Genomic DNA, 13,668 nt, shown 5'->3' with positions numbered 1-13,668 from the left:
AGAGCTGAGGACCGAACCCAGGGCCTTGCGCTTCCTAGGCAAGCGCTCTACCACTGAGCCAAATCCCCAACCCCGTGTTTGAGTATTTTGCCTGTATGTGTATCGCATGTGTGCCTGATGCAAGAATTCAGTAAAGAGTGTTTATCCCTTGAAACAGGAGTTATGGATGGATGGATGGTTGCTTGTTACCATGTGGATTCTGAGAACCAAACTCGGGTACTCCGCAAGAGCAGCCAGTGCTTTTACTGCTGAGCCATCTCTTCAGCTGTAAAATTTTATTTCATGTGATGGGTATTTTGTCTGCATGTTTATCTGTATACCGCCTGTGTTCATAGTGCCTATGGAGGCCAGAAGAGGGTGTCAGTCCTCTGGAGCTAGAGTTATGGATGCCTGTGGTCACCATGTAGGTGCTGACAACTAAACCCAGGTCTGGAAGAACAGCCAGTGCTCTTAACTGTTGAGCCATCTCTTCAGCCCTGCTTTTTTAAAAATAGCAAAGTAAGTGTATATTTTAGCAAGGAAGATTAGGAGTACTTTCTCTTTAAACTTCTGATCATCTTTCTATGCCACTGACCTGTATATCCCTGTCCAAGAACCACATTGTCTTAATTATTGTAACTTTGTAGCTGAATTCTCTAAATTTTCAAACTCTACCTTCCTTTATGTCCATAAAAGTGAACTTTACTGTTATATACTATGTTTAAAGTATTAAATTAGCAAGGCACTAAATCATCTGGTAAATTTGTACCCTTACCACCTGTTCTTAAAAATAATCCTTTGTCTTGTTTTGTATCAGGCCAGTAATGTTACCCATTAGTGGCTGGATTTTAGTTTAACATTTCGTCTCTTCTCACTGATGTTTACAAAGGTAGCTTTTGGGCTGGAGAGATGGCTCAGCAGTTAAGAGCACTGACTGCTCTTTCAGAGGTCCTGAGTTCAAATCCCAGCAACCACATGGTGGCTCACAACCATCTGTAATGGGATCCGATGCCCTCTTCTGGTGTGTCTGAAGACAGCTATAGTGTATATAATAAATAAATCTTTAAAAAATAGAAAGATAGCTTTTCTTTTCTATGAGAATTAATATATAGCTTTGGTAGTATTGAAAATAGCATCTCTACTTAGAGTTAATTGTTAAATAGTTTTAACAGAATCAATCTGGGATGTCATTTTAGAAAGATGAGACATTGTTAGGTGTGGTAGAACATGCCTTTGATCCCAGCATTTAGAAGGCAGAAGCAGGAACTCTGTGAGTTCCAGACCCTGTCTCAAAATAAAATATAAGGGACTGGAGAGATGTCTCTGAGTTTAAGAGCACAGGCTGCTCCTCCAGAGGACCCAGGTTCTATTCCAAATACCCCCATGGTGGCTCACAGCTACCTATATTACAGTTATAGGGGATGCAAAGCCCCTTTCTTGTCTGTACAGGTATGAGGCACATATGTATGGCACAGACCTATATGTAAGAAAAACATCTACACACACACATCTAAACACACGCACACGCACACACACTCAATGTAAAGGGGAAATAGAACTGTTTAAATACTGGCTTTGTCAGCTAAGAAAACGTCTTCTTGTTTTCAGTGCCTAGTATAAAGTGTATTTGTTGAACAAGCACACTCCTTTTCATAAATAGAGAAAGGAGAGGACTCGTCTTATTCCTATGTCCTGCTGCACGGGAAGAAACTGGGGTTGAGAGTCTTGAAAAGTGTTGCACCACTTACTGTTGTAACCAAGAAGTTTTGTAGCTTCCTCAGCCCATTTCCTCATGCATCATGGTTATTCTGAGGTTAAGTGAGATTTTCAACTTCTTTGAATTAGCTGTTTTGATTTATAGAAAATAAAATTTTGGGCTGGAGAGATGGCTCAGTGGTTAAGGGCACTGACTGCTCTTCCAGAGGTCCTGAGTTCAGATCCCAGCAACCACATGGTGGCTCACAACCGTCTGTAATAGGATGCTCTCTTCTGAAGTCAACTACAGAAAATAAAATTTTGATAGTAGCTGGATTTTGCATAGTCAGAAGTCATTCTGGAATTTATAGACTTTAATTATAAATTAAATAACTAAATGTAATATTGATCTTTTACCCAAATCTAGACAATGATTTTCTCATGTGCTTCTTTTTCTCAGAATCTCTTCCCAAGTTTTTAAAAAATAGGAAACCATGACCCAGGGACACTGTCAGTGAGAATGTAAGGTGGTAGTCCCATTTTAGAGGGAAGTTTCGGGCTGGAGAGATGGCTCAGCGGTTAAGAGCACACGACTGCTCTTCCAGAGGTCATGAGTTCAATTCCCAGCAACCACATGGTGGCTCACAACCATCTGTAAAGAGATCCGATGCCCTCTTCTGGTGTATCTGAAGACAGCTACAGTGTACTTATATATAATAAATAAATAAATCTTTAGAGGGAAGTTTCATTGTGAACATCAGTATTTAAAATGGCTCGAGAGAAGCTTAACAGTTGAAATTACTGGTTGCTTTTCCATAGGACCCTGGTTTGATTTCCAGTACACGTATGACAGCTCACAACAGACTCTTACAGTTTCAGAGGATTGGGCACCCTCTTCTAGTCTCTCAGGGCAAATGCACACACTGCACAACACTCAAACACAGAAAATGGAAAAATAAAGTGTAACTTTTTAAAATGTGTGCCCATTGATCTAATATTCTATTTTGTAGTTATTCGGGTTTTTGAGTCAGGCTTTCTCTGAGTAGCTCTGAGTATCCTGGAACTCACTTTGTAGACCAGGCTGGCCTTAACCATAGAGATCCATCTTCTGCTTCTCAAGCGCTAGGATGTACCATCACTGCCCCACATAGTAATTTTATTTTTAAGAAGCCATTCTATGGGAACCAAGTGGCTAGAGGTGTTGGTGGTAATGGTGTAATGGTGTTTGCGGTAGGAAAATTGGCAAAGAGAATGTTTAGTCAATTCCTGTGTACAAAAGCTACACACACACACACACACACACACACACACACACTCCTGTTTGTATGAGAATGAAGTATTGTGTTTCCAAACAGATAACTGTTTTTAAAGTTTTAAACTGTTATTTCAAAAATATAAGATGAAATTTACATTAATCAATTTTTTTTTGAGACAGGGTCTTTGAACATAGATAGCCCTGACAGTCCTAGAACTCACTCTGTAATCTAGGCTGCCCTTGAACTCACAGAGATCCTCTACCCTCTGCTTTCTGGGAATAAAGATGCGTGACACCATGTCCAGAAAATACTTCTTCTTAATGTAGTATTTTCATTAATTATTTGAGAATTTCATTCATGCATACAGTGTATTTTGATAATACTTACTTCCTATTCTTTCCTCTAATTCTTCCTCCCAGGTCCAACTCTCACATTTTACCTCTTCCAAACTTCATGTCTTTTTAATAACTAATACACTAAATTGCCTTATGAGAGGCCACTGATTTAATGAAAACTGGGTCTTCTTCCCTCAGAAGCCATCAGCTGTCAATAGCTTCTTATGTAGGAGTGGGGACTTGTGAGCCCCTTCCCCCGCATGCTAGATTGTTTACTGACTTGTTCCTGTGAAGGGTTTATGCAGGTAACCACAGCTTCTGTGAGGTCATGAATATAGTTGTCATGTCCAGAAGACACCATTTTGATCCAGTCATTCTCAACTTGTAGCTCTTGTACTCTTTCTGTCCCTTCTTCCAAAGAGAATACCTGAGTTTTAGGAACATGATGTCCCACTGTGGGTGAGGACCCCATAGACACTTATTCTTTGTATTTTGACCAATTGTGATTTTTCTGCATTAACCACCAACCATTGCACAAAGAAAAATTCTCTGGGGTGGACTAAGAGCTTTACTGGTCTATGGGTATAGAGATACAAATTGGAGGTGCAGTTTGATACTATGTCCATTTAATAAAAATAATAGTAGTATATTCCCCCCTGGGGCCTATGAACTCCCTGATCATGTGTTTAGGGCCAGATTTACAGAAGGAGTGAGTTTCCTCCAATGGAGTTGGCCTTAAATCCAACCGGAAAGTGATTTGTTATCCCCATAACGTTTGTGTCACCGATGAACATAGCTCACAATGCTGTCCATCTTGGTAGCTCACAGTGTTAACAGCTGCCTAAGATTGTTGATGACTTTTCTTCCCTAAAGACTCCATAGCACCTTCGGGTACTATGGAAGTGAATCAGCCAGGTGAAAGCTCCTGGTCAGTACCAACTTGATTTGTCCATGTGCTCTGACCAGAGTGTGGTATCTGTTTCTCATTGTATAGTTTAGTAGTTGAGTATATTTATACTATTATGTAAACAATCTCTAGAACATTTTTATCTTGCAAAAAGAAAGCACCAGCAGTAGTCTAATCTCCTTTCTCTTTCACACATACCAATTACTTTTCTACTTTCTAACACTTTCAGATTTACTGCCCACATATATCCATAAGTAAAGCTAATTCTTTTGGGACTAGTTTATTTTATTCAGTATAATGTTTTTAATGATATCTATGTTGTAGAATTAAAATGAGTCAATTTTGTAATTTTAAAAAATAAATTAATTTTACACTTCTAGGGCTTGAACTCAAGGCAAATATTATGCCATTGAGCTATGTCCTTGGCTCAGGAATGTCTTTTTAAAGCCTTTTCTTAGACTGGAATGATGGCTCAGTGGTTAAGAGCACTGGTTCTCTTCCTTCTAGAGGACCTGGGTTCAACTCTCAGCACTCACATGATGGCTCACACTATAACTCCATTCAGGGGATCTGATGCCTTCTTCAGTTGGCACTATACACATGTGGTACCCATACATGCAAGCAAAATACCCATATATTAAAAACAGCATAACAATAACAAGAGTAGTCTTTTTTTTCCTTTTTATGTCTATCCAGCCATCCATTCATAGACATGCAGTGTTTTCATGCTAGGCTTGTTCAGTGCTGAGGACTAAACCCATTTAAATGCTAGACAAATACTCTATCAGCCACATCCCCAGCCTTGCTATTCTTATCTTTTGGCTCAAAGAGATCAAAGAGATCCTGTTTTCTTTTCTGTACATGTTTCGAGTTCATAAGAACAGGCTTAGAGGGGTTGGGGATTTAGCTCAGTGGTAAGGCCCTGGGTTCGGTCCTCAGCTTCGGAAGAAAAAAGAAAAAAAGAACAGGCTTAGAAAATAGGTTGAGTGCTGGAGTGGGGTACTGGGGTGATACTTTAGCTTATTACTTCATATACTTTAAAAAATTCACAGTACGTATTAGGTTCTATGTATGATTGGTGAACTATGAAAGCACTAACTGATATCTATTTGGTTTGTGCATATTCAGAATTCAGAAGTCTCCTTACCACAGATACCTCCAGATCTTGTGAAGGAGTGTAAATGCAATCTGAAGCAGAGTTCTCCCTCTCAAAATGTGTTCCAGGACTGTGCTGGGTAAGTGTGCAGTGCTCAGCCTTGTACGTGTTATGGGTGTTTGGTTTGTTGACATAGATGTGGTATAACCTAGGCAGCCTTCAGACTCACTCTGTAAGCTAAAGTTGACCTTGAATTCTTTTTTAATTTATTTTATGTGAGTGCACTGTTGCTTTCCTCAGTCAAGCACACCAGAAGAAAGCATCAGATCCCATTAATGATGGTTGGGAGCCACCGTGTGGTTGCTGGGAGATGAACTCGGGACCTTTGGAAGAGCAGTCAGTGCTCTTAACCACTGAGGCATCTCTCCAGCCTGACCTTGAATTTCTGATCCTTCTGCCCCTACTTGTGAAGTTCTAGGATGGTAAAAGCATGTGTCTTTTTCTACATATGGCTTGTGTATGTATTATCTGTTGGTAACCCCAAGACAAAGAATGACAGGAAGTTTGTTATGTTTTGTTTATTTTATAAAAGTTGACTTCTTATATGCATAGTTTTTCAATTAAGCTGATCCCCTTCACTTATTTTTTTGTAGAAAGGACTATGTGAAGATTAATGATCACAAGTATGTAAAGGTCATGGTGTCAAGCCTAATCTCATAAAATTCCCATGACAACTCTGGGCCATCTCTCCTCTGCTTCCCATATGCTTGGGTCTAACTTGAGGAAAGCCTAAAAGTATTGTTCTAGACCCAAGCATTATCTCAAAGTATTTTCCTCTGGATATGGACAGGAAAGTTCCTAAGTAGAACATTTTGACTTAATTAGCTTCCTTATGAGCATGGGAAGGAAGTGGTTTCTGAGGTAATCTGATAATAAGGAGGTGGTGTTTTGTGTAGCCGCATGGATAGTAACTTGTCTCATAGGAAGGAAACTGAGGCCCAGAGAAATGTGGAAAAGCTTGTCTTGAGCTCAGAGAATATTTTAATGACATTTTCATTGTGATTTTCAAGGATTTCTCTGGTGATACGTGGTGTGACATGCCTGTGCCCCTGCATGCAGGCAGTAATGGCAGAAGGATAAGGGCTTGAGAGAGACTCTGACTACATATCAAGGCCCTGTCTCTGAGGGCTGGAGAGATGGCTCAGTGGTTAAGAGCACTGACTGCTCTTCCAGAGGACCCAGGGTTTAATTCCCAGCAACCACATGGTAGCTTACAACTGTTTGTAACTCCAGTTCCAGGGCACCTGGCATGTTTACACAGACATAAAAATGAATAAATCTTTAAAAAAAAAGACACCCCATCTTCAAAAGAGCAAACAAAAAACTCAGTAATACAGAGCAAAAATAAAAAAAATAAAAACAGAAAGCAATATAAAAATTTGCTCTGACTGCAATTTAGAAGGAGCTTGGAGGGAAGGAAAGCATGTGCAAGAGCTTTCCGATGTGAGTTGAGTATTACCTGACCCCCGTCTATAAAGTAGGATGCACACGACAGTGTTCCATTATCCCCTTCCTCCACCTCTCAGGGTTTCTTTGTGTATCCCTGGCTGTCTTGGAACTCATTCTGTAGACCATACTGTCTTCAGACTCAGATCTTCCCGCCTCTGCCTCCTGAGTACTGGGAGGAAAGGCACGTGATACCGCCACCAGGTTAGCAATCAGTTATCAATGGAAGCGGTTCGGTTATCAATGAAAGCGGTTAGCAATTTAGTTATCAATGGAAGTGGTTAGCAATCAGTTAGCAATGGAAGCAGTTAGCAATCAGTTAGCAATGGAAGCAGTTAGCAATCAGTTAGCAATGGAAGCGGTATGTGTATGTGTATGTTGGACCCAGGTAGGTCCTGAAGGTGCAAGCACGTTACATGAAGAAGCTGTTCAAGTGCGTGGTTCCAGGGTCATTATAGTGCTGTCTGCTCCTGGACATGCATCGTTAGCTTCGTGTGCTGTGCCCTATGATCAGCTGACTGAATCAGAAAACTAAGGCTTGGTTTACTGATGGTTCTGCATGTTATGCAGGCACCACTCAGAAATAGACAGCTGCAGCATTAAGCCACTTTCCAGGACATCCCTAAAAGATACTGGCAAAGGGAAATCTTCCCAGTGGGCAGAACTTTGTGCAGTATACATGCTTATACCTTTCGTTTGGGAGGAGAAATGCCCACTTATGTAATTGTTTACTAATTGATGGGCTCTAGCCAATGGATTGACTAGATGGCCAGGGACTTGGAAATTTTGGGCATGATTGGAAAATTGGTGAGAAAGACATTTGGGAAGAAGTATGTGGCACTCTCCAAATGGGCAAAAGATGTAAAGATACTTGTGTTCCATGTAAATGCTTATCCAAAGTTGTTTAAGCAAAGGAAGGGTTCAGTAATCAAATAGGTAAGATGGCCTATCCTGTGGGCAGCCAGCCTCTTTCCCCAGCCATCCCTGTCATTGCTCACAAACAAAGTGGCCATAGTGGAAGAGATGGAGGTTATGCATAGGTTTAACAAAATGGATTTCCACTCACCAATCTGAGCCGGGTTCAGCTGCTCCTCAGTACCAAATCTACCAGAGATATGATACCATTCCCTATGGTGATAGATCAGCCAGGGATCTGGTTTCAGGTTGACTACATTGAACACTTCCTCGGTGAAAATGATAATTTGTCCTTACTTGGGACTACCGTCTGTGGATTTACAGACTGCCTTATCAACCACGGTGGCATTCCATACAGTATTGCTTCTGACCAAGGAACTCACCTCACTTGCCAGAGAAGTGAGACAGTGAGCCTACTATCATGGAATCCACCGGTCTTACTATGTTCCCTACCGTCCCGAAGCAGCTGGCCTGACAGAAAGATGGAGTGGTCTTTTGAAGACTCGGTTTCAGAGCCAATTAGCCTTAAGTTCTGCTGGCCTGGAAATTTTGGTTCCAGAGGAGGGAGCACTCCTGCCAGGAGACATGACAAACATTCCATTGAACTGGTAGCTCAGATTTCCTCTTGAACACTTTGGGCTTCTAATGCCCTTAAACCAACAAGAAAAGAATAACAGTGTTAGGAAGGGTGATTAATCCTGTTACCATGGAAAAATTGGATTGCTTCTCCATAATGGAGGTAAGAAAGATTATGTCTGGAGTTCAGGAGATCCTTCAGGGTGTCTCTTGGTGATACCAGGTCCTGTGATTACAGTTAGTGGGAAATTTCAACCCAATCCTGGCAGGATGACAAAGGGCACAGACCCTTTAGGAATGAAGGTATGGATCACGCTAGGATTAGCCAAAACCAGCTGAGGTGCTTGCTGAGGGTGGAGGAAATGCAGAGGGGAGTAGAAGAAGGAAGTTACAGATCAGCTCAGGCTGGGAGATCAGTTTTGAAACAAAGATTATAATCGTCATGAGTATTTCTGTCATGTTTTTGCTAAGATGTATTTGTGCAGATATTTGTGTGAGAATGGAGCCTAAAAATGAGGCTGACTAAAGCCTGATGCAATAGACAGCTTTAATCAGAATATCAGGCAACTTATGATACTCTGGAGGTTAAGAAGAATGACATTACTAAGGTGTTCAATCAGAAGAATAAGCTGCACCTGGAAAAAACATTTTTCATAGAGACATAGACAAATAACAAAAGCCAGATGTAAGGAATAAAGCAAACTCACTCTACCTGGAGGGGCCTGAAAGCACATTCCAAGAGCAATTTCATGTTTTTGAAGAAACTGATTTCACAAGGCTCTTGTTTTTTTGGTGTTTTCTCACAAGTTTTCAGAATTCCCTTCTTACTACTCCGTCCTTGGACTGTGTTCCAAGAGTTAATCATGTTTAAGTCTTGAGATACTAAAAGAATATCTCTCAAATGGACATTTCCACCCATACTAAAATTTATAATGTGCTTGCAGTTGTACATGGGATGGTTATATCAGTTAGGCATAATTATGATCTGGTTATTGCTTCCATGTGGAAATGAATCATGACATGAGATATTATTGTGTGTCAAGTTGATAAGGGATGGGCTTGTGATGGCTGTTCTTGGTTGTCAGCTTGTCTACAGCTGGAATTAACTAAAACCCAAGTGACTGGGAACACCTTTAAGGAATTTTTCTTAATTAAGTCATTTGAAATGGGAAGACCCACACCAAATTCAGATCTTTTGAGATGAGAAGATCCGCCTTAAATTTGGGCACTACCTTCTAGCCTATGTATAAACATGGAAGAAGGAAGCTTTTGATTTTTGCCTGTTTGCTCTCACTCTCTCTGGTAAGTGTATTTCTCCATATTAGAGCCTCTTTCTTTGGTATTCCAGTGTATGCTGAAGACCAGCTGAGACATCCAGCCTCCTGAACTGAACAGCTACTGTGTTCTTGATTTTCCATTGGTAGACAGCCATCGTTGAACTAGCTAGACCACAACTTTATAAGCCATTCTAATATATCCCATATATTCATACCATCAGTTCTGTTTCTCCAGAGAACCCTGACTCTACAGCAATGAAGGACAAAAGTAGGCTTTAGAGATAATTGCAAGGCTGGGGGCAGTGGTAGATTCCACAGATTTTTGGGGTTTTGAGGTGTCTTTGAATAATCAAGCAAAGCTGAGAGATAAATAGTTTAATCACCACTGTCACCTGAGAGGCAGAGAGACTGGATTTAGGGCTTAGGAATGATTGATGTAGGTCCTGTGGCAAAGAAGATTGTATTAAATGAGGAGAGGCTATGGGCATTTCCATCTCCTCATCCCTGACATTCTTTCACTCAATATGGTAGCTTGCCTCTTCCTCTACAATTGGATGACCTTTGTCACCTTGAGTAGAACTGTGTTGGAAGAGGGAAGATACAGACACTAAACTGCATTCGTTGGAAAGCACTGTTAATCTAAAGAAGTCATGCCCCAGCGCTAGACACAGGCCTAAGTCAGTCAGTTCAGAAGGATGGACTATTCTCAGTAGCTGTAGAAACAAGTGTAAGAACTCTGACTCATGCTGGTGTAGTCATGTGTCATGTAGGGCTTTCTGTTGGTGACAGACTACGCATATGATGTTGAGCCTGTAGAGCCTTTTAAAGACCTTTCTTATACATTTTTTTTTAGCCCAAGAAATTTTCAAATCTCCTTATCTTATTTTGATCTACCTTGATGTTATAAGCAGGATAAGAAACCACTAAAGAGAACTGAATTCCCTCATTTATTTAGTCAATCAACAAGCCATGCTGTCTTTGTACTAGATCTTTGGATGTATCTCACAGTAGACAGCCTTGTACCACTTGCAAGAGAGAGAGAGTGGCTTTGTGGCATGTGCAACTGCACTGTACTGGGCCCTGATCTGAAACCTGTAATTTAATAGTATTGCTGGTGTTTATAGCAAAAAGTCAAGGTTTTTTGTGGATGGGTAGGGGTGGGAAAAGGAGGGATCAGGCAGGGGTGGGAGTTGGAAACAGAGGGAAAGAGTACAGGGAAAGACAACTGGAACTGGGAGGCAATTGTGGGAGTGATGTAGAAACATAGTGCAGTGGAAGCTCCCTGGAATCCATGAGAGTGATTCTAGAGAAGCCTCCTAACAATGGGGAATCTGGAGTAATGGCGGAGCTGACCATTTCCAATAACTAGGCAAGGCTCCCAGCACTGGGGAAACTGGCCATCTCCTATAGCTAGGCAAGGCTCCCAGCACTGGGGAAACTGGACATCTCCTATAACTAGGCAAGGCTCCTAGCACTGGGACTCGGACATAAACCCAGCCACAAAACCTTCTACCTACAATCTGTGCTGTCTACAAGACATGCTGGGGCAATGGTGGCACAGAACTTGTGAGAATGGCCCACACCACAATAAGTAGCTCATACCTGACACTCTGGATGGCCAAGACCAGAGGCAAGACAGCCCCAAGATCCAGGACAGAACCAAACATTACTGGCTAAAGGGGGGGGGGGAGGCAGTGAAAATGATATCTGCTATACTTAGAGATTTGCGGTAGCCAATCGTCATCAGAGAGGCATCATACGGCAACTGATGGGAGCAGATGCAGAGACACACAGTCAACCCTGCAGAATAGGGGGAGGAAGGATTGTAGGAGCCAGAGGATTTGAGAACACCAGAAGAACATGGGTTACAGGATCAACTGAGCAGGGATCATAGGGACTCACAGAAACAGAAGTGACAAAAAGACCCTGTATGGTCTAAGTTAGGTCCTCTGCATGTAACTTATTGTTGTGCAGTTTAATGTTCTAGTGAGACTCTCAGTATGAGAATGGGGGCTATCTCTGACTCTTGCTTGCAATTGAGACCCTCTTCCTTCTACTGGGTTCCCATGTCCAGCCGTGATGTTAGAGCTTGTGCCCAGTCTTATTATATCTGTTTAGGCCATGTTTGAGAGGCTTGCTCTTTTCTTCTCTTTTTTTTTTTTTTTTTTTTTTGGGGTGGGTGGGAGGTCAGAAAAAGAGTTGATCTGGGGAAGAGGTAAGTTCTGGAATGGACTGAGAGGAATGGAGGGAGGGGAAGTTGCAGTCTGAATGTATGAGAGAAGACTAAAAGTTCAAAAAAAAAAAAAAAAGTCAAAGCTCCCCATCTACTCAGGCTGCCTCTTGAGGTATAGGCACTCCACATGCTAAGGAGATAAATGGCTTAGATGTTTATTCCCTTCCGTGAGAAACTCAGTTAGGAACCCTATGTTCACTGATGAATGAATGGTTGCTGCTGCTGCTTTTCTAGCCAGACATGACATTAGAATAGATTTTTCTCTTTACAACAAAATATTTTTGAAACAAAGTCTTAATGTGTATAGACCAAACACAGCTGAGGACCAAACCCAGGGCCTTTCACTTGCTAGGCAAGTGTTCTACTACAGAGTAAGTCCCCAATCTCTGCTAGAACTGTTTTCAAAAAGATGTTGGTTCTGTTTGGTTCCTTCTCTAGTATGGCAGACAGACAGACATGGTCTTGTATCTCTGTTCACTATAGTCCTAGGACATTGTAGTTAAGCATAAAAATCTTTTCCTGGGGTTGGGGATTTAGCTCAGTGGTAGAGCACAAGGCCCTGGGTTCGGTCCCCAGCTCCGAAAAAACAAAAACAAACAAACAAACAAAAAAAAAACCAAAAAGAAAAAAAGAAAAAGAAAAAAAGAAAAAATCTTTTCCTTTTGCTTGATTTTAGAGACACAAAGAAGGGCCTGGACTTTATTGTCTTTTAAATACCTCTACTCAGGGTGAATCATGAACTCTTCCTGCCATACATGTACAAAGAAACATCTTACATATAGGAGTCATATTGAGGACAGATCAGGTGACATCCTCACATGGACATATTCCCCAAGGACACCCATCAGGTGGTTTGTGTAAGTTTTGCAAAGATTCCAGTCATGAGACAGGTGACATCTGAGGAGAGCTCCCTAGAGATGGAACAGTCCTCCCTGCCCTATTGCAAAGCAAGAGTTTCCTGAGGAGTATTCAGACTGAAAGTGGGAGGACACCATTTATATCTCTTCCTCATTCTGAAAATGACTGAGGCTGAAAAGCTTTTGCTTTGTGGGTCATATATTTTAGTAAATAAGACACAGATATTCCATTACCTTTTTTTTTTTTCTTTTTTGAGGCAGGGTTTCTCTGTGTAGCTCTGGCTGTCCTAGTACTCACTCTGTAGACCAGGCTGGCTTGAACTCACAGAGATCCACCTTCTGCCTCCTGAGTGCTGGAATTAAAGGTGTATCACACTACCTTTGAGGGAAATGATAATATTGTATCTCCTATGTCTGGGAACCCTCCTCTCGTCTCATGATAGAAGTCTTAGAAAAGCATACCGTGACTTAGTGCTAGATACACATTGGTAAGTGTACATCCCTGTGAAGGTCACAGTACTCATGGGGTCTTCATTTTCAGAGACGTATGAATTACATTATTTTTTAAAAATAGGGTAAAGTAAAACAAAAATCCTGAGACTAAGATTATAAAACTCAGTAGAAATAGTGGGAGACTTTCCAAAGCCTTTTCAGTTCCTACTATACCAGTTACACAAACATACAACAGTATTTCTTCATTTGGACTTTGTCTATACTCTAGTACTTTCTAGGTAGTCTGGGTAACTTTGGCTTCAATCCATACCTTCTCTTCAGAAGGCTTCAGATCTGTCTACCCACAAAGGAAGTAATCTGTGCAGCTTGTACCCTGTTCTCTTCCAAGTAGTGTACCTGTCCTAGTTATGTTTCTGTGGAATTAGGGATTGAACCCAGAGTGTCACACATTTTGTAAGCACTTTATCATTGAATCATTATCCCCAGTCTTCCAAGTAAGAATTTTATTACTCCTTTAATATAATTGTAAGATCCGGGACAGGGATAATTTTATACAGTTTCTCCAAGAAATATATAGTATAGG

General features: G+C 41.2%; 1 protein-coding gene across 25 annotated transcripts in view; it reads left to right on the top strand.

The window, feature by feature from the left end:
• Grk4 (G protein-coupled receptor kinase 4) overlaps positions 1 to 13,668 on the top strand; it is a 75,043-nt gene that overhangs the window by 17,025 nt on the left and 44,350 nt on the right. For all 25 annotated transcript variants that reach the window (XR_015636797.1, XR_015636796.1, XR_015636795.1 and 22 more), the window contains 1 exon segment: positions 5,301 to 5,407. Coding sequence is in view for 15 of the 25 variants with exons in the window: in XM_087584186.1 (XP_087440312.1) it covers positions 5,301 to 5,407 (107 nt within the window). In the remaining 10 variants the exon portion in view is untranslated.

The sequence above is a fragment of the Rattus norvegicus genome, chromosome 14 (assembly GCF_021556685.1).
Source record: "Rattus norvegicus strain SHRSP/BbbUtx chromosome 14, alternate assembly SHRSP_T2T, whole genome shotgun sequence".
Classification (NCBI taxonomy): domain Eukaryota; kingdom Metazoa; phylum Chordata; class Mammalia; order Rodentia; family Muridae; genus Rattus; species Rattus norvegicus.
This window is presented reverse-complemented; position numbering and strand designations above follow the sequence as displayed.